This window comes from Chaetodon trifascialis, chromosome 2, assembly GCF_039877785.1.
Source record: "Chaetodon trifascialis isolate fChaTrf1 chromosome 2, fChaTrf1.hap1, whole genome shotgun sequence".
Lineage (NCBI taxonomy): Eukaryota > Metazoa > Chordata > Actinopteri > Chaetodontiformes > Chaetodontidae > Chaetodon > Chaetodon trifascialis.
The window spans coordinates 11,697,575-11,719,395 of record NC_092057.1 but is presented as its reverse complement, the minus strand read 5'-3'; the positions used below and the strand labels follow the sequence as shown (position 1 = coordinate 11,719,395).

General features: G+C 40.3%; 2 protein-coding genes across 2 annotated transcripts; one reads left to right on the top strand and one right to left on the bottom strand.

Moving 5' to 3' along the window:
• Positions 1–348: 348 nt before the first annotated feature.
• On the bottom strand, positions 349–2,659 carry LOC139345624 (E3 ubiquitin-protein ligase TRIM39-like). The gene is made up of 2 exons (XM_070984366.1): positions 2,625–2,659; positions 349–2,418 (listed from the first exon to the last, which is right to left on the bottom strand). The coding sequence occupies exon 2, from the start codon at positions 2,407–2,409 to the stop codon at positions 766–768; it is 1,644 nt and encodes a 547-aa protein (XP_070840467.1). The 5' UTR covers positions 2,410–2,418; positions 2,625–2,659; the 3' UTR covers positions 349–765.
• Positions 2,660–3,706: 1,047 nt separating this feature from the next.
• Positions 3,707–21,554, top strand: ero1b (endoplasmic reticulum oxidoreductase 1 beta). Its single transcript, XM_070984542.1, has 16 exons — positions 3,707–4,196; positions 7,134–7,253; positions 9,196–9,279; positions 9,685–9,726; positions 11,937–12,019; positions 12,684–12,757; positions 13,132–13,252; positions 15,519–15,565; positions 15,913–15,924; positions 16,019–16,045; positions 16,939–17,031; positions 17,219–17,465; positions 18,296–18,365; positions 18,527–18,613; positions 19,583–19,716; positions 20,417–21,554. Exons 1-16 carry the CDS (start codon positions 4,032–4,034, stop codon positions 20,475–20,477), a joined length of 1,467 nt encoding a protein of 488 aa, XP_070840643.1. The 5' UTR covers positions 3,707–4,031; the 3' UTR covers positions 20,478–21,554.
• Positions 21,555–21,821: the final 267 nt, after the last annotated feature.

Below are 21,821 nucleotides of genomic sequence, written 5' to 3'. Positions count from 1 at the left end.
GATTTGGCGCTGAATTGAATTGAATTGCTGCATTAATGTGCATGTTGCATTTTACTGCTGTACATGTTTAAGATTGAGCTCATTTGAACCACTTTCTATACTGTTGGCTGGTTCAATCTACAGCAATGCATCATAATCTGTAAGATCATCATATGTTTGTAGTGTGGCTGTCCTGTGAGAACCACGCATCTCTAAAAACTTTCATGAGCTCAGAAAAACAGCCTGTTTTCAGCTTTGTGATGATACATTTTCCAGTTAATCCAAGAGGCTTTTTAAATGGTTTATTTAGCTGAAGAAGGAGGAGAATTTTCTCAACACATACACTGTATAAAATGGAAATGCCCAAGTAAAATACAAGTATCTCAACTTTATACATAAGTTCAGTAAATTCCAATACTGGCTGTTCTATCAATAACTCTTGGTACCTTGAGCCTCACTTAAGCATACTTTTTGCAGAAGTCAGTCAGATGTATTTGGTGCCTCTGCAAACTTCAAGATCTCCTTTCAATTTGTTTAAATAAAGTTCTGAGCTGAAAAGAATTTCTTCTCCCTGATATGTTTGTCATGATGGATCCACAGCCGTGACAGAGTTAATTGGGTTAATAAATCAGCTGTGTGGGAAAATTTATTGATAACAAGAAACATGAAATTAAAAGGTAATATAATCACAATTTGAAGATGAAACATTTAACTTGTGTGATTCCCTGAATATGCATATTTGTTTCTTTGTATCACAGTGAATCTCTTCATTTACACACCATCCATCTACTCAGTTTGATTGACAGCAGAGATGATCAGAGGTGCAGAGTTTTTACCACCATAATTAGAACAGGGACTGAAGTATGGGAAGAGTTTCTCTGTGAAGGAGCAGCCAGTAAAGCAGTAGATAAGAGCTGCAGCTTCTACATCATAAAAGGAGACCAGACCCTCCTCATAATCCACAAACACCCCCACCTTCTGTAACTGAGACTTCAGAGAGAGACTGACTGATGGGTTATTAAGAGCTCTGTACTCATTTCCATTTCTCAACCATATAGTCCAGTAACCATCCTCAGGGCTCAGTGTGATTTTTCCCTTCCTGCTGATCGACTCTCTGGCGACTCCAAAGTCCCATGCTGTCTTTCCTTTAACCTGAACCTCAAAGTAAAGTCTGCCTGAAGAGAAACTCTGCTTTCCTAAAACACAAGGATTGAGAGAAAATCTCTCTGGATTGTCTGGAAGAGTCTTCCTAACATCAGAATCATTCACCTGTTTCCCATCATCAGACAGGATGAGATCAGGATGTGCTGTATCAGGATCAAGAGTCACATCCACTGCATACTGCTGGACCCTCTTCAGCTCTGCTTCAATCAGCTTCTTCATCTCTTTACTGAGTGTCTCCTCCAGCTGAGCCACAGCTCTCACCACAGTCCCCTCATATAATGCTGGAGGGATGCTGACCTCTGTCCAGTCTTTGGTGGTTGGGACATCCTGCAGAGGTGAGAAGCTTTGGAGAAAGTGGAGGTGGTCTTCAGAGCGTGAGAGCTGCTCCACCTCAGTGCTTCTCTTCATCAGCTCAGAGATTTCTTGTTCCAGCTCTTTGATGAAAACTTCAGTCAGTTGTTCTGTTGTTTTCTGCTTCTCTTCAATGGTTTTAATGAGCTCATCCAGGCCTCTCTCAAAAGACTCCATCAGAGAAGTGAAGACCTGAAAACCTTCTGCTATCTCTCTGTCTGCATTTTCCTTGCTGAGCCTCACTGACTGTTTGATCTCCTCAATCTTCAGTCGTCTCTTCTGGATCATCTGCTGAATTTCAGCCTCAGTCTTCCTCAGCTCTGCCTTCTTTCCATCATATTCTTCTCTCAGAGGAACAACATCATGTGCCTTGTGGTCTAAAACAGTGCAGAGCATGCAGACACATGTGTGGTCGGTCTTACAGAACAGCTCCAGAGGTTTATCGTGCTTCATGCACATCCTGCCTTCCAGGTTCTCCACAGGGTCGATCAGCTGATGTCTCTTCAGACGTGAAGCTGTCAGATGAGGCTCCAGGTGAGTCTCACAGTAGGAGACCAGACAGACCAGGCAGGACTTCAGGGCCTTCAGTTTGGTTCCAGTGCAGACGTCACAGGGAACTTCTCCTGGTTTGGACACTTGTTGCTCTGAGCTGCTGCTGCTGACTTCCTGCTGAGCCGACTGTCTGAACTGAGCAACCATCTCAGAGAACAAAGTATTTACCCTCAAATCAGGCCTTGCAGTAAAAGCCTCCTTACACATGGGACACTGGCAGCTCTCATTAATGTTCCAGTGTTCAGTGATGCAGTGTTTGCAGAAGTTGTGTCCACATGGTGTGGTGACTGGATCAGTGAACACATCCAGACAGATGGAGCACAGAAACTGATCTTCAGACATCAGATTGTTGGCAGCAGACATGTCTACACACTGACAACAAAAGCCAAAGTATTAGAAAATGTTTTGTGACATATTTATCATTTGAAATAAAAAGGTGTGTTTGACTTAACTAAGATGTCCGTTTGACAAGTGGCACTATGACATGAAAGGAGTGTAACTTCCTGTTTGATTAGAGCTGCAAGTTTTGTGTCCATGCTAATTGTTGAATCACAGTTAATATCATCATTTCCACTCACCAGTATTTGAGTCCGTTGTTGAGAAAGACCTGATGTACTCAGTTTCCTTGGACAGAAACACAGAGACTTGTTTCAGCTTCACTGTCACTCTGACAAAGCTTCACTTTCATTTCAGGAAAGTGAAGCTTTGTTCTTTATACTGTCGCTCCACCTCTTACTGCAGGTCTGTTTGGGGGATGTGTTTCCTCCTTCAGAGTTACCGTCTGAAAATATTGAACCTTTTCATGTTATTCTCTCATTTGCTTCTTTCCTATAGTTGCTGCTAAATCAGACGAGGAAGCATTATATTTGAGAAATTTTGTCATTATTTTAAGAAGTTATTATTTCGAGTTAGAAAAGATTATTTCAAAATAAAACACTTTTCTAAGAAAATAAACCAGAGACGTTGAATGTTTTGGCCCTATTTTAAGACAATTATTTTGGAAATGAATTGATCCCTAAAAATGTTGCTCATTAATTTCTTGTCCATCAACTAATCGATTAATTGACCGAAAGGACTTGACATGAAACACTGAAAAGAGTATGATGACGACGGCCTGATCATCCATTGACTCTGAATGGGACCCGTATTGTATATAATTCCCCCTCTTCCTTTGTTTTCTTCACTTATCAAATGTGCGTTATCTCATAAAGGCATAAAACTACAAAAATATGGATAAAGTACGCCATATCATATCAAGTACTTGGATTCCTGAATAATTTAATTTTCTAGAGAGTAAAACTATTGGCTCCCTATATCTGACAAGAAGTCAGTCTTTCACAGAAATTATCAATAAGTAAACTAATGAATACCTGTGGGTGTCAAATAAATGTAATGGAGTAACAAGATAACAATTCCCTTTGAAACTTGAAACTGTAGAGTTGAAGGGGAACAAAATATAAATACTAAAATTAAATCTACACTGTACTTAAATGAGGTACTTGAGTAAATATACATTCTAAAACTGACATAATTTTGTCATGAACATAACGTGTTTTGGGATACCTCATTTATATTTGAACTGAATATTTTAGCTGCGTTAATTTACATATCATCACAGGTATTTTATTTTGAAGATGTACCCGGAAATAATATAGTTTTTGTTTTGCTAACTTGGTATCGAAGGGGGACGCTGGTGGACAAAACTTCCAGAGTCATGTCCCATCGTTCAGCAATGACCCTGGTTCTGTTTGGGGAGTAAGAGGTCCAAATGTCCTCGTGAGGGTTTTCAGACACCGTGCTGCTCAGAACACCGACCCGCTGTGATTTTTACTGCCTCTGTTAGCCTGCGGATGCTACCTTCAGCTAGCCTGAAGCTACCGTAGCTACCAACTCGCCACTCAGTAGGACAAGCTGAGCGGACAGAAATCCCTCTGTTTCTCGTTGGTTTTTATTTCCCCACCGGGTCACCGTCAGCAGCGTGAGTTATGTGGAAAGTAACTTTACAAGCGTTCGGCGTTTTACTCTTGGCCTGGTTCTTCGGGAACTTTGTTCTGGGTTGGTTTCAACAAAACAACGCACGACCCCAAACGCAGCACAGCGAGCATCCGAGCAGAGCTGCAGACAGTCAAGACCAGAGCTGCTTCTGCCATGTAAGTTACCTCCACACGGTGCTTGTGTTACGTTGAATTCAAAACGATGTTATAACGAGTTTCGTCATTCTGTGTAAAGCTTTAAACGTGGCAGCACGACACGACACCAGCTACCATTCAGGAAATCTTCTAGCATTTTCTACTGTCATCTTAATTTGACGTCACCGTGCGTGCGTGCGTGCGTGCGTGTGTGTGTGTGTGAGATGCTTGCTAGTAGCAACACTGCTTCTGTGTGTGAAAGTCGCATTACTACTCATGTGTAATCCTTATTATTATTATTTTTTTGCACTCATAAAATTGAAGTTAGTCTTTAAAGGTGTCCCAGAAAGGAAACACATTGTAGGCGAATAGCTAAATACCAATTGTTGGTGTTGCAATTTATTAAATTTCTGTCTATCTTATGGAAACTGTAAAGATTTTTCAAGCGAGGCTTATTAGATGCTTTTTGATGGTAAAAGGTATGTTATAAGATGGTATTTTACACATCTATTTGAAATGCGTCCCATTGCTGTTACATTCTTGATTTATTGAAAACGTCTGACATTTTATCGTTGGTTTCTTCCATCTCTACAAATTAATATTTTCGCCATTTCGAGGCTTAGTGTAAAATTAAAAGCAGTGGTGACTTTTGAGGAGGAAAAATGACAATAAATATCCAAAATTACACGTCTTGAAACTGCTGTTATTTTCACTGTTAAGTAGAAAAGCGTGGTGTACTGTGATTGGCTGTGGCAGAGCTCCCGCTTCTCTCGGTCTCATGGGGGTTGTAGTGTTTTGCGCCACATCCAACAATCGCTCGTAACAGCGTCTGACCCGGAAGAGGACTACAAAGTGGGAGGTGCCGATAGAGGGGCGGGGTTTCGTTTGACAGCTGGGTGTTTGGAGGCGGTCCCCCGGGCGGGCACGGGACTGGAGGCCTGTAGTGACAGCTCAGCCCACAACCAGAGCTGCTGCTGTGACATATGGGCACCAAGTTTAATGAAGAGGAAGTTTTGATTTGAAGGGTTTTAAAACACAGAAATAAGAACAAGGAACTAACAGCAATATGCTGAGAGTAATTTGCCTCTTTCTGCCCGTCTTGGCTCTCGGTGGACTGCTGCACTCTGAGGTCAGCTGAGGTTTGGTTTATGTGATTTGTTTATACCATACTGAGACTTTCCAGGTATTTCTGTCTAACGTACTGCAATACTGGTCTATAATTTTCTTTTTTGAATAATTTCCTTGGTATTTGCCTGAAAAGGACAATGTAATTTGGCACCAATTATTGGTAGGAATAGGATCTTTGAAATAAAAATTCAAGTTAAAGTCAAGTCAGTATTCATTTACTGTTCAGTTATTAGTGGATATTTCAGTCATCACATATGCTGAACTGTACGTTTGCCTTTTGTCCAATTTCACATGTTCAGTTGGTCTGCTGTTAACAGTGTATTGAAAATAATGAATTGGAAGTGTACCAACTAAACACTGACTGTTTTCTTTGTAATGAGCACAAACTATCCATTTCTTTCCCCTGGTAACATCTTTGGAAATTATTGGGAAGTTACAGAACTGTCATTGTGAGCAAAAAAGTGTAATTTAGTTCAGCACAGTAACTTCGATATAGAATTGGCTCAAAAACAATAACCAGCCATAGTTATTTTACAAAGCTCTACATTTTTGTCTTATTCTCCAGGCAGCGACTGGTCTCCATTAAAAATTTACTAGTAATGTGAAGTTACTGGGTATGCACATGAAAAAACCCTGATATGTTCATTGTACGCTTAAGGGACAGCCGCATATCTGTTTCAATGCAAATAACGAAACCAAGAGACACATAGGATAACAAAGCTTTGAATAGACTGATAGAAAGTTTTAATATATTTACTTTTGAGCTGAAACGATCAGCCAAAACTGCAGCTGGTCCTCTTTGTCTTCTGTGACAATAAACAAAGTGTCTTTGGGTTTTCCACCATTGGTCTAAAAAACTATTGATAATGAAAATAATCATCAGTTGTGGCTTGAATTTACTTGGGCGCTCTGACAAACACAATCAGGAGCTGACCAGACACTTGACTCTGTTTTGTCAGCCACTTAAAGTAGATGTGTGCAGTAGATTACGACTCCAGGTGATGGTTGGAGAGAGAGTTAGAGTTAATTAATAAGCCAGTCCAAAGCCTCTTCACTAGAAACATATTCAGTTTACAATGATATAAAACAGTAAAAAGCAGAAAATCATTTACAGTTGAAGAGCTGGTTTAAGCGAATGTTTGACATTTTTGCTTGAAAAGTGGGAAAAAAGAGTTTCTGTTTAGTTTTTCTGTCAGTCAGTCGATTAAATGACAGAATTTTTCAGCTGTAATCTTTATTCACAGATCACTTTTAAAACACACAGCTAACAAAGCACTTTACTTGATTAAAATAATATTAGAAAATACATGTACAGTGTATTGTATGTTCTAAACATTATTGATTAATTGAACCTAGTATTAACTGTAACTGAATCAACCCGATGGACAGCAGCAAATGAAGATGTGTTTTCCTCCAAAGGTACGAGGTGAGATTAGAGACCAGCCAGCACAGACTTTGGTTTCTGCATTTCATATCCTGCAACAGGTGCTTGTTTTCACAACCAAGCATCAGATCAGATTCTCTAACAGTTAATCTGGTTTATTTTTATTTTGTGTATTATTTCTGAACAGAATACCTAGGTCAGGGCTCACGTATTGAAAGTTCCTGCAGATTTTCTGAATTTATTCACTGAGATAAATATGTGAGTGAATGACGGAAACAGCTGCAGAAAATGAAATTCAAGAAGAATGTGTTCAGGAAAAATGTGACTAATCCTAAAAACTGCCTGAATTTTAACTTTGTTCTTGTTCGGTTGTCAGAAGTTTCATCATGTGGGATTTAAAAGTTCTCATATATAGTAAAACCCTTTTTGTCCCTGCTCTCTTTTAGCTCACAGGAGTCCTGGACGACTGCTTTTGTGATGTCGAAAGCATCGACGTCTTCAACAACTTCAAGATTTACCCTCGTATCAAGAGGCTGACGGAGAAAGACTACTTCAGATACTACAGAGTAAGAGCTGCTGCTTCACTGTAAACACGAAATGACTCACCTGACCGACAGTATGAATTACCTTCCAAACCTTTATGTAATTGTGAAAATCAGTTTTATAGTCAGTGATACTAAAATTCGGGGGGAAAATCGCTTTTTACAGGGAACACTAATCAATTAGGTGCTCAGTTACATATTTCCCCTTTTTTATCTACTACACAGTGAAAGTGTTTACTTCCACTAACAGATAGTGTGCTGAGCATTAGCTGAGCTTGTTTAACTGCAGAGTCAGTTTCTTCTTGTAGTGAGAAAATCAATAATATTTGGATGTGGGGACAAAAAAATCTGCTCATGTAATGTGTTATTTCTTACAGAAAGTCTGTAAAAATGTTTTTCCTACATTGTCAAGTTCACTGCTGTCCTTTAACAAATTTCAGTTTTCACGTATTTGACCTCATGGACGACAGCATTTATCTGCTTCACTCTGCCTGACGCAGAGTTACGTAGGTCGTCGCAGTGACAGCGGCTGCTGCTGTAAATAGCACTTTGGAAAGGGCACTCCCTGATATGTAGACACATGCAAAAAACCTGTTTGTGTAGATGCTTTGATTTGCACCTGCTGGAGAAAGCAGATGTCAAGTAAAACCGTTTTAGCATTTAGTCACATTGAGCTGTTGTTTGTCTGAAGTGGCTGTTACACAACAGGATACACTGTTGTGTTAATGAAGTATTTTGAAATACTTAAACTATTGCAACTGTAGTCCATGAACAGATGCAGTGAGAGGACGATGTTTTCAGCCAATTTTTTAACTACTGTGTTAAACAGGTACTTGAGTCTGTTTATAGCTTAGTTGGAAATTGTTAAAAAATGTATTTACTTTAGTTTTGTTAAAGTCATAGTGTAGTGTCTATACAATGTTGGCTGCTGCTGCTCAACAGCCAAAATTTTTTTTAAAGCTAATATGACAAAAGAGTTGTTAGTACAACCGTGGTCCCAAAACAGTCGTGACACTGTGTAAAACATAATTAAAGCGGAAAGTTTTCCTTCCACACATGTCGCACATTTTATCCTGTCAGATGTGTCCTCGCTTCCTGGAAACACTCCTTTTGGTTGAGGTGGAGGGTGGAGCCTGGTTAGAGCATGCAGGGGGAGGATGAGGACGCAACCGTAAGGATGAATGCTTGTGCATTGATTTCAATAGTACGTGTATATTTGGATATATCCACGACATCAACGAGACAGTGGACAACAACACGCAGACATGCGGAAAAGAGTATGAAGCAGTTACACTCTGTGACGTCACATTTCTACCATCTCACGGTGTATAGCTTCATACCACCTGACCCTAGGTGATAGTGTCATGAATGAAAGGATGGGTCGAGGTTCACCAGTTTGTGAAACAAATCATTGTATAAAGGATATTACTACATGGGCTCAGGAATGCGATTGGTCGAAACAGCAACCAAAGAATCAAAGGATACCTCTTAAACCACTGACCTCAGCTTTGCAGTGAGATTAGTGCTAACATGACATGCTAAACGTCACATGCTAAAGATAAGCATGTTAGCAAAGGACACCGGTTCAGGCTCACACATACCTGTGATCCACCCACCACCTTAAAACCCAGGTGTTGGATCTTAGGTCGCTCCATCCTCACAGCTGCTGCTCATGTTTTTCTTGATGACTATTCTGTTTGAGGATATAAAGATCTGCACGCTGAGATGAGCCATTATTTCATTTGTTTTAGTTAGATTTTTGCATGATGTTTACCTTAGCTGTGTCTCCTTTTAGAAATGAATCTGCTGAAATCCTTCTTTCTGAAAGAAGTTTAGTAGTGGTTAGTTTGGTTGAGCCTGACTTTGAGTTAAAAAGGATTTAAATTTAAACTCAGCTGTGTTTGGTTACCTAAACTTCTCGAAGGTGATGAGTCCACTCAGACATGTTTCTCTGTCTTTTCTCCAGGTGAACTTGAAGCGTCCGTGTCCCTTCTGGCCTGACGATGGACATTGTGCCATCAAAGACTGCCATGTGGAGCCCTGTCCAGAGGTCAGAGGCCAACCACACCCACATCTGCTTAGTACTGTATCATGATAATACATCTTACTGATAGAGCACTTCTCTAGAAACTCAGCGATGTCCTGATGCAAATTAGGTATGCCAGTAAAACCCACAGGGATCTTAAAAAAAAAAAAAAACAATACAAGGGCAGAATGTGGCTTTAACACCTGTCTAAGTAAGGATTGATTTTAGTCTGTGTGCCTGTACTTTTATATGTAGTTATTCACTGTAAATTCATTTAGTTCAACACAAGTTGAACAAAATTTACCCATTTAAAAACACTGATTAAAACATGGATGATTTAGGGTTCATTTATTTTGCTTTTTCGGTGAAACTTGTTTGTTTGTTTGTTTGTTTGTTTGTTTGTTCATTAATCTCTGTTTTGTTATGCAGAGTAAGATTCCAGTGGGCATCAAATCAGGCAACTACAACAAGGTGAGACTTTGGGTTTGACTCTCAGTGAGAAACACAACACAGATGATATATTATAAACAAATTAGAAAAATGTGCATCTGGTCAATACCAACCATCAGTCCAGGCATTGTATGCCTGCTACCCATGATGCTTTGTGCTTTTATTATCGTATTTATCACGTCGTCTGGTTATTGTTTGAACACTGGTGTCAATGTGTCAGTACTGATACCAAAAAGTTGTTTTACTTTGAGAAATATAACGAGTTTCCATGAAACCCTCCTATTAACAAAAGAAGCCAAAGTAGATACAGGAACTTTGTCTTAATTTGTCTGGATTTAGATAGAAATCAGGAACTAAAGAGTACGTCGACAAGATTATGAATCTAACCAGACTTATATTATATTAGATATTGTCTCCATAGAGACATTTTGGATGGGACCAACAAAGCATTAAAGCTAGAGATGGCTTCTTTTAATAAATACATAAATAAACAACTCCATAGTCAAATAAACACAAGAAAAATAGGTGTCATGAACAAACCTTTCAGTCTGAATCGGCTGCCTCACCCTAACCCTCACTTACTTCTCACTGCTGTGGGTGTGTTCTGTGCTGCTCTGTTAGCTGCTGATCCAGAGTCTGTCGGCTTAGGAGGGTTGTGCTGGAGCACAGCCCATCACTGCCATCGATACCTGGATCCAACTACCTCATGTCCCATTCACATGTAACGCTTGCATATCAGTTCCAGCCTAATACAGAGTTAAAGGGTGATGCTGATGTTAGTCAACAAATCCTACTGACGACATGTTAGTCCATCTGTCAATACTGTCTCACTTCTTGTCTGTGGCTCTCAGTTCCAAGCCACCTGGTTCCTTCTGAAGATGTACATTTTTAAAAACACCACACTTATACAGTTTCCTGTTGAAAAAAAGTAATTCCCTAAAACAGCTGCCTACTGTTGGTTTTATCAAACCAGCAGGAGGAAATAGTATATTTGGTGGGGACTATTTTCAGAGGCGGATTAATCCACTTTTGGTTTTCGAGTGAGTGTTTGTGGCAGGCGGTGTATGTAGGAGTCAAAATAAACTACAGTGTATGTGTTAATGATACTGAAGGAACAGTGCAACAGTGTGACTGATTTTTGCTCGATATACCACGCTGCGATACACACACTGTTGGTTTTAAAATCGACGTAGAAAATCATCAAACTTATATAATTAGCTTATATAACAGCTGGTAAGGTGCAGACTGTAAACAGCCTCAGACTGATATTAAACTCCACGACTCTGACGACAAACTCAGCGTTTAATGGAGTTTATGACCTGCTGCATTTGTTCCAGCACTTCTGTCTCATCAGCTGATTCAATAAACACACACTCACACACTCACACACACACACACACACACACACACACACACACACACACACACACACACACACACACTGTAAACTCTTGGACCACTCAGCTTATCTCCTCTGGTAGTTTCCATGTACAGACTGAGGACTGAGTGTTTGCCTGCTGTTGGCCAGCAGTCTGATGTTTGTCTTGTGATGAACCAGAAGTGTTTGGACATCTGCAGTCGTCTCAGTCAAGGTCAAATATGATAATGTGCCACCTCAGCGAACAAACTCTGACCATCACATCTGCATCTCGACAGGCTAGTCGTGTTGTAAGCCTGTGGCTTAAAATGATACACCACCTGAAATCTGTATGTTGAGTATCAACACTCAACCAGTTTCCTAACTGGAACATGTAAATCAATACACTTCATCTGTGGCAATTCTCACATGTCACATGATCCTATTGAGCTCTTTGATTGGTCAGAACTGGCATCGTCTCTAAAGCTCACTAATTGACATGTTATATCTCGTGTATTTAAGTTGTACCAGAATCAAAGTGTAAATGCAGAATGTTTTTGAGAAGACGAGCTGGGACAGACACAGGCTAGCTGTTTCCCCCCTGCTTTCTGTCTTTATGCTAGGCTAAGCTAACCAGCTGGTTATAGCTTCATGTTGAACAGACAGAAAACATTAGCAAGTCAGTGCAGTAGATTAGTATTAATCAAAGTCAGTTAATTAAAGTATTAATACTGTATTGGCTTGATATCAGCTGCTATGATATTCTTCTTACTAACAGTCTCTGTTTGTTTGTCTCTTTCTCTCTCTCCCTCTCTCTGTTTCTGTCTCTCCCTCTCTCCTCTCTTTCTCTCCCTCTCTCTCTCTCTTTTTCCAGTACTCCCAGGCAGTGAATACGATGTCGGACATGACAGAGTGTGAACAGGCGAAAGAACTGGGCGCCATCAACAGCACCTTGAGGTGACACTACAGTCTTCCTCCTGTCTGCACTTTCACGCTGCCAGTTGCAGCCTCTCATTTACAATGCAAAGCAGCTTCAGCAGCTGATAGTAACAAGTGAAACATTTACCAACGTCTGACTGGCAGCTGCTGGCAGTTTCCCACCATTCAGGACGAGACTCACCTTCACTGCACGTCTGTCATGAAAAATGTGGCGGGGCAGAGTTAGAGAATCTGACAGAGGGATATTCAAACCACAGAAAAGCTTTATTACAGCACTGAAGAAATTTAAAACCTGCTCAGCTCGCTCGACTCAAAAAGATTAAAAATAACCTCATGATGAGCAAACCAGGAAGAGAGAACAGATGAGAGAGTACCTGCAGAGCCCTGAAGTTTGATTGAACCATACATACTCATACTTTCAAACACTGGTTGCAGGCATTGATCACAAACTGATCTCCTTTCTCTTCTCAGGCTTCTTACATTAACAGACAGGAGCTGATTATTGATTTATTGATTATTGTCCCAAACAGTGACAGAAAGCGAGAAGTCTTTTTCACTGATAACTGTCATAGAACTTCATCTTTGTGTTTTATGGTTTTTGATGAGTTTTTTCATTTGACCATGTTCCTGTATGTAGTTCTTTCTTATTTCTTTATTGAGTTTATATCACTTCCCGTTTCAGTAACCAGAGTAAAGAGGCGTTCGCCGACTGGGCGAGACACGATGATGCTCAGGATCACTTCTGTGAGCTGGATGGTGAGGATTTACTCTGTCCGTCCAACACTTTGATCGACAGCATGTGAACTACAGCCCGCTCTGCCATGAAATGTATCGTGAGAGGATGAATCCTAATGATTCTCTTGACACCCCTGACATTTAATCAAACAACACCGACATGACAATATCAAAATCTAGTGGGAAAGGATCACAATCATCAGGATCACGTTCATGTTGGTGGAGCCAGACACAAATTCACACATCACAAGCTCTCTTACATGTGATGATGTTTCCATTAATATGTGTGTGTGTGTGTGTGTGTGTGTGTGTGTGTGTGTGTGTGTGTGTGTGCGTGTGTGCGTGTGTGCGTGTGTGCGTGTGTGCGTGTGTGCGTGTGTGTGTGTGTGTGTTAGATGAAACCTCTCCAGATTCTGAGTATGTGGACCTGCTGCTGAATCCGGAGCGATTCACTGGATACAAGGGTCCTTCAGCCTGGAGAGTCTGGAACAGCATCTACGAGGAAAACTGCTTCAAGTGAGACACGCAAACACACACACACACACACACACACACACACACACTCACACACACACACATAGCTAGATGACCATCGGTGCTTCCAGATTGTGTTTGAGTATTTGATTGGAGCTCAGGGTGGCTGTTTGTTTTCTGAGGGAAAGAAGTGAAAAACAACATTTAAGCCTCATCACAGTTTTATATAAACAAACATCATCATCTCAGAACTGTATTTTTCTCAAACAATTCTAAAGTGCTGTTTGCTACAATTGATAAATTGGTTAATCCTTGTAGACTAATCTCTGCCGAGCTCCACTCCTCAGAGAAATGTAATGAATATGCCACATACTTTAAATCTAAAATTTCCATTATTAGAAATGTCATTGTGGCTTCCTCTGCTGGTGGGTGTGACCTCTCCTTTTCCAGTCGGTGCCATACTCCCAGCACTCTCTCCAACTTTGCTCTGATTGGAGTCTAATGAGCTACAAAATGTGCTACAGCAGCTCAGCTCTGCAACATGTGCTCTTGACCCAATGCCTACTGAGTTATTCAAAAATGTATTTAGCTGTTTAGTAGAAGATGTCCTTGAGATGGTTAATGCTTCTCTGCATTCTGGTATCTTCCCTTCATGTCTCAAACATGCTATTGTAACACCACTGTTGAAAAAGAATAGTCTTGACCAACTTGTGTTCGAGAATTACAGACCAATATCAAACCTTTCATTTTTGGGGAAAATTCTTGAAATGGTTGTCTACCGACAATTACATATGTATCTGTCCAATAATAATTTGTTTGATATTTACCGGTCTGGTTTCAGAGTCAACCACAGTACCGAAACTGCTCTGGTCAGAGTTATTAATGATGTAAAAACTGGCACAGACAATCATAAGGTTTCAGTTTTGGTGCTCCTCGACCTCAGTGCAGCATTCCAAACTGTGGACCGTGTCATTCTTCTTCAGTGCCTTGAAAACTGTCTTGGCCTTAAAGACACCATTTTAAAGTGGTTTTCTTCATATCTCACAGGAAGATCGTTCTCTGTGTCCATCGGTAATTGTAAATCTGATGAGGTTGGCATTCCATACGGAGTCCCTCAGGGGTCAATTCTAGGTCCTTTTGTTGTTTAACTTGTACATACTTCCGCTTGGGTCCATAATACAACAATATAATACTTCATATCAATCATATGCCGATGACACACAGTTACACACATCCGTCTCCACTCCAGAGAGATCACTTAGATCATCAAATAAAGGTCTCCTCACTATACCTAAAATCAATAATAAATCAGCTCATGGTGCTTTCAGTCATTATGGTCCAACTCTCTGGAATTCTCTTCCACGTGAAGCAAGCTTTTAGCTAGGTTTTAAGTGTACATTTTATTTTGTTTTGTTTTGGTAATTAGTATTATTATTGTTCTTATTTCCCTTCTAAGAATAATGATAATAGTAATACCTTCTTATCCTGTTTGTTTTTATCATGGTCTTTTTATCTATGTTGTTCTGCTCATTTTTATATGTAATACTTTTTTATCTACGTTACTTATGTATCTTGAAGTACATTGAGTTACGCTTGTCGGATGAAATGTGCTATATAAATAAAGTTGAATGAATGAATGAATGACAGATAAAAAGTTTTTTCACTGTTTTTTGATTCGTCCCTCTGCTGCCACACAGTCCAGATAAACTGAGTAATGGTTTATTGGTATTATTCGGTTAATATTTGATTGATTCTCGTGTTTTTTGTGGTCCAAAAATTAGCTTTTAGAATTCCTGACAGTATTTGAGTTTTTTAAAAATTAATAAATACTTAATTATTTCTGCCATTTTGTATCCTTAATGTTTACAATTTTTAATTGTCACAATGTACAAAATGCTGTTACAACACAAATGATAATCTGTGTCTTTTTTAGATATATTTGTTATTGGAATTAAATTGGTAATAATCTGCATCTATATGATAATATTGGATCCTTTATTGGTCTGTAACACTCAAAGAGGACGGTCCAAATTCTGTCATTCTGAATGTTGGTTGTAGAGAAGTGTGTTTTTACTGAGGTTTTGCAATCTGTGATACAACACTGAGTTTTATTCTTTCTATTCAAACAAACTATAGATGGAAATTTAATAGGTTTCTTCCACAAATTAAAAATACAGGAAGTGATTAATTCTGTTTTGTCCTTCTCATTTGCCAAGAAATGTTCAAATTTAAAGCTCAGCCTCCTGCCAGTTTGACTCTAAGCTTGTGTTGATTACGGATCATTAATAAAAATGTCTTTGTTTGACAGGCCCAGATCAGTGTACCGACCTCTGAACCCTCTGGCTCCGAGCAGAGGTGAGTCTAAGAAAATCAATAAGTGCTCAGTTTACAGTTTCATCAGCTGCAGGTTCAACAAAGTAAAAGTGGATTAAAGCTCTGCCTGTTTGCTGTGCAACATTTGTGTGTCCTGTGAGTCCTGAAGTACTGAAAGCTTCAGTACACATCTGGTTTGATACCAGATGTGTGTTACCACTTACTCTTTGATCAGATACTTCCACATTTAACTGTTTCCAAAATTTTTCCTATGTTGCTGAAACTTCGTTGTCTGTGGGTGTCTGTGATGTTAGGGAGGTGTGTGTTTGTGCTTATTAATAGACCCGATCTAACAGAGCTTTGTTGTCTCTCTGTCTTTGTGTGTTCAGGAGATGACGATGGTGAGTAAAACTAAACTGTCTTCACATGAATTTATTTTTAGCTGCATTGTAACAAGCTGATACCATCTTTTTTCTGATGTCACTCATGTTGCAGGAGAGGGTTTCTACAAGTGGCTTGAAGGTAAGTACATCTTCATGTTTTTATCTTCTCACATAGTTCTCCAGGAAATATTCTGTGCCATACCCTTTACCTTTTAGTTACCAGAACTGTCAGCATGTTCTTCCTGGCAGCTCTTGACCAAGACAGAAGTTGCATCTCTGGTGACTGTGAAGCACTTTTGTGTTTATTTGGATTAGCAGCAGCCTTCTTATCTCGAGTGTTTCAGCAAATCAGATAAATCAGACCGGAATTGAAATTCTGTGCTGGAGATGACAAGTTTTGGTAGACAGAGTGAGAAGGAAGACATGAAATGACAAACCAGGCAGGAGTCCAGGTGACACAATATACCGTCAACAAATCGACTCAATAAAAACATAATACTGTGGATGCTACATTTTTAAGTCTGTAAAGTTAAACTTCCAGTTCATGGCACCTCAGTTTTACTTCAAGGCTCTTTCAACATCTTTCTGCTGCTGAAACTGTCACACTTCAGATTTTGAGTCACCAGAATCTCCTGATCTCCCTGTGGAGGGTTTAGAGATACACAGCTGAGAGCGCAGCAGTGCACAGCTTTACCACAAACAGAGGGATTCATGTAAATATAACAGCTTAAATGGTAAATTCACCCAAATTGCAAAAAACACCATCAGTCCTTGTGTTATTTGGCATGCAGATGCGTTTAAATGAAATTCCAAACACCCTCGTTGTATTGAGGTGGAGGCAGAAATGTCAGAGATAGATATCTTAAAATAGCACAAATAAAACCAAAACCATGTGCCTGAAGAGAAAATGACTGGAGGGAGGAAAGAAAATCTGCTTTTAGTCATTTAGCGTCTCATCGATTCTTTAGTTAGTTTGCTTTGATTAATAAGACGTCCTTAGCTTTACTGCTTTGTCTCTCTCTCTGTGCCCAGGTTTGTGTTTAGAGAAGAGAGTTTTCTACCGGCTCATCTCAGGCCTCCACAGCAGCATTAACATCCACCTGTGTGCTGAGTACCTGCTGGACGGTAAGACAAGCTCAGTGTAATTAAGCTCATTTAGTCTCAAGTCACTCAAACATAAGATGAGGTAGCACTGAGATATGCACAGTACACCTGATTGTATCTGAATTTAGTTCATTTTGTTATTTATTTTGCTAAGTTTACCAAATCCCTAAAACAAGGTGGTGAGTGTTGTTGGTGTTTGATTCCTCAGAGGGTTGGGGGAAGTCAGTCTGGGGTCCAAATGTTCAAGAGTTCCGGCAGCGCTTTGACACGGCAGAGACGAAGGGCGAGGGCACGCGCCGGCTGAAGAACCTGTACTTCCTGTACCTGATCGAGCTGCGGGCGCTCTACAAGGTGGCTCCGTACTTTGAACGAGCATTCGTCAACCTTTACACTGGAAACACTCAGGAGGACGGAGCCACCAAGGACCTGCTGCTGCAGGTCTTCAATGAGATCAGGTAAGATTTGTTGTCTTCTAAATCAAAATGTTATCAAACATTGTTTTGTTATTTCTTTTGCTAGTTGGCGGTCTTTGAACATCATCTGCTGGAGCCCTTAAAACATCCATATCTTTTGCTCCAGGCTGATAATATCTCAACAGCTTTGAATGGACCTTTCATCTTGTTCCACCGGCAGACAGAAACTTGTCCGCTGATCCAAACAGGTGTCAGTTCATGACAGGACACCTCTGAAGCTATGTTTGAACTGGCTTAACTTTTCCTGAAGTGCAGTGCAGCGTCATCCTGCAGAGCACTGTCAAATACGTGCACGTTCCTGGTCGATTAGTTGTCTGGTTGACTGGAATCATTTCTGCTCTGTACCTGGTGATGTGCATCATGCTGCTGCCAGCTGAGCCCTGTGAGGTTTTCTAACAACAGAGCTATTCTCACTCTGCGTGCTTGATTAAACTATTGACTAATTAGTTTGCAGGTTCCAGCTTCTCAGATGTAAATATTTCCTTGTTTTCTTTGTCTTTTTTGATAGTTGGACTGTTAGACAAGCACTGTGATCTTGGGATGTAGGAACTTAAGGACATTTTCACTGCTTTAAGACTTGGTATAGACCAAACAATCAATCAGTTCTGAACATAATTGGCACATTAATCGTCATCATAGTTGAGTTTAGTGTTTTTTTGCTCCCAAAAACAAGAGTCTGAAGCACAACTAATCCAGGAAACTTTGAAGTGAAGCCTGCTACTTAAAACGTGCTTTTCAACACAGAAATGTACTAGAATCATGTATGTGTCACGGGTCTTTTTATAAGACTAACACCTCCTTTTGTCTTTCAGAGCTTTCCCAATGCACTTTGATGAGAAGTCCATGTTCGCTGGACACAAAATGGAAGCCAAAACATTAAAGGTGAAAATGATGTTGGTTTTCCATCTTTTTAATGAGCAGTGAAGCACAGGAGCTAGAAAGCAGTCAACAGTTTAATAGCAGTGCATCCAAACTCCATAACCTTTAAAATATACATGTAAATATACAGAAATTCTGCTCGTCTCATCTCTTTAATCCTTCAGGAGGAATTCCGCCTCCACTTTAAAAACATCTCCAGGATCATGGACTGCGTCGGCTGCAGTAAATGCCGACTGTGGGGGAAACTGCAGGTGAGCCATTTCACTGTGTCTCTGCTCTGTGAACTGCGTTTATGTTCCTTCTTTTTATTAATGTCAATCAAATATAGATCTCATTTACAAGACAGATGAGACTGAACCACATGTGGTTCAGACAGAGAAATACATTAAACTGGTTCCAGAAGTGCAGGGATCATCAACTTTGCCAACGCCAGAATTCATATTTGGCAACAAGCACAGAGATCAGCAGAGCGTTGTGTATTTAAGACACTTTAAGAAAAAGTGCTTCATGGGATAATGTAATGTAAAGAAATAGTTTGACATTTTGGGAAATAAAACATTCACTTTCTTTGCAAAAGAGATTGATGAGAAGATCAGAATCGGCTTTATTGGCCAAGTATGTGTGCACATACAAGGAATTTGACTCCAGTTTAAACACTGCACTCAATGTACTTGCATTGGGTAAAATGGACAAACAAGCAAACAGAACAAAAGGAAACAAAAGACTGAACAATAAGTAGTGAAAAAATATAAATTGGTTGTAGATTAAATAGTAATGTGTCATCTTTACATGGATTAGACAAATCAGATTCATGTCAATTAGTGAGCTTTAAAGAGGTGGTGCTGAGAGGTGCTGAGAGGTGGGTTTGTCACCTTTGGACAGAGTCAGGCTAGCTGTTTCCCTCTGTTTCCAGTCTTTTTGCTAAGCTACGTAGCTGCTGGCTATAGCGTCATATTTCCCAAACAGACGTGAAAGCAGTCTGGATATTTGAGGAAATGTGTTGTGATGATGTTTGCAATAATTTCTCCTTTGATGAAGAATCAGGTAAAGCTAAAATGTGTGGTCGAACGGCTAACTGCTCCTAGTGCCAATGGCTAGCACTGGCCAGAAATGGCTAAAAATGATGCGGTGGTGCAACATATCACAGCAGATGTCTTCCTACTAAATTCAGATAAGAAGTCGCAGAGGTTTCTTACAGTTTTCCTGTGTGTTGTGTGCAGACTCAGGGTCTGGGCACAGCTCTGAAGATCCTCTTCTCTGAGAGGGAGATCCAGAACCTTCCTGAACACAGCCCCTCCAAAGGTTTCCAGCTGACTCGACAGGAGATTGTGGCCTTACTGAACGGCTTCGGCAGGTACGTTCACGGCTCACCTGGAGGACAGACAGGACACTGACAGACAGATGCTTCAGTGAATTAAATAACATGAAATTAAAAGTGAAAGTCAAAAAATTTATCTCGAGTGAGAATGTTGAGTAATTAACTGTCAAATTTAATGAGACCTTTATTGATTTTCTTTACTGTGTTTTTCTCAAGTGCATCGTAGTAACACAAATTTGATTAGTCAGTTCATAATTCTTTATTGTAGGTTGATCAAATATTGATTATAAATAAATGCTGTAAAAGACTGATCATATGAGCGATGCCCTTTTAACTAATTAATTATAGCGCCTGAGTCATCATTTATGACAGGACATGACATTATCATGCGCCATTAAAAACCGTTGAGGTTAATCTAGGGCTTGTCTCACTGGTGGCTGCTGGTTATTTACATTCTGTTGATACGCTAACAGTGTTGACTTCAGTCTTGGTTCACTAAGCTTTGATTCAGACCATAGAAGAAGACTCAAAAACACAGTCTGACTGTCTCTTGTTAACGAGTGGAAGGATCCCAAAGCAACCATTATTCACCATTGTAATACAATTATCCCAAAAGATACGAGACATACAGACAGGGTCAGTCTCTCTTGTGTGAGGTCTTGATTAGCTGCTCAGCCAATCATTGATGAATTTCAGTGTTTTTATTGGTTCTTCTCACACCCTGTCTCCGTCTCAGGTTGTCCACCAGTATACATCAGCTCCACAACTTCCGCCTGCTGTTGAAGGAGAACAGGTAACAGAAGGTGATGTCTCACCTGGCCAGTAGGCGGGGCCATCCCACTGAGAACTGCAGTAGTCTAATCCTCGCCCAGAAGGACCTTTTCATGGACATCAGGTTCAGCAGTGAACACTCTCTCTTCTTTCCCTTCTGTACTTCCTCCTCCTCCATCTGGTACATCATGAATGTTAACTCTTCTGCCTCCTCTTGCCTTCATCAGAAAATCCTTGAGGTTCTGAAAACAGTTTTTCTCCATGGTTAAACTTGGCCAGTGACCAACTCTGACCTTTTTTCATCTCAATATTTTTTGGTTCTTTTTGGAGTTTTCCTGTAAAATCAACAGGTTGGTTGTGACATTCAACAACCTGAAGAAAAAATCAGTCTGGAAGGAAGTGATGTCACGGACCAAACGGTGACCGGATGGGCTGATGCCCAGACGCAGATCAACAGGAAGTGACTGAGTTTTAGTGAAAGCAGGGAAAACGTCTTAAATCAAATCACCGGTCATTTGCCTCTTTCGCTGCCCCGCCCTCTGCTGACATCACATCCTGTTGGATCTCACACTGGTGAACCTGAGTCAGACCTTCACGCTCTTTGTAAGGATGAAGAAATACTTTGTCCCGAGGACGGACTCAGTCAGGACGGACCCTTTTTGTCCAGATGAAAGTCAGGACGCTGCTGCCTGTTTGTTTGGTTCTCTCACCTTCTCGTGTTGTTTGTAGAGAAGTTTGTTTCTTGAGGCTTGAGGATCTGGACCAATCTGCTCATGTTTAACCACCTCAGGCCTAATTTGTGTCAGCTCGCTAGAAGGTGTGTGCATGTGTGTATGTATGTATGTGTGTGAGACGTTACCACTAGCCACATGTTGCAGAATTTTAGCCGGCCATTTCTCATCTACCCGTGTCACTATGAAGGCGACGCAGTGCAGATGTTGTATGTGTCAGACGTCTACTTGAAGGTTTCCTTGTGTGGATTTTAGTGACAACATGAGGCAAAGCTCTTTGTTAAAAGAATTCTGTCCTGTGCAGCTTTTCCGTATCCAACCTCAAACCACCGACTCAGCCGGTAAAACGCGCGATTATCAAACTAACTTCAGCTTGGTATCTGACTTCCTTGTTTGTCTCATCTAGTTTTCTATTTCCTCAACATTGCGACATGCTGCCCAAATTATTTAACCCTGCAGTCGTTGGCTTGACCATAAATCAGAAGTAAAATGTAAATTCATGCAAGTACAGTTCACTTCTCAAGGAGGTGACATCAGTAAACTGTGAACAGCAGAATCTGGATCCACCAAGTCCTCATTCCAGTGCTGTTTTTTCCAAAGCAAATGTGTTTGAGTCCAATATTTGTAAGTAAAAAAAAT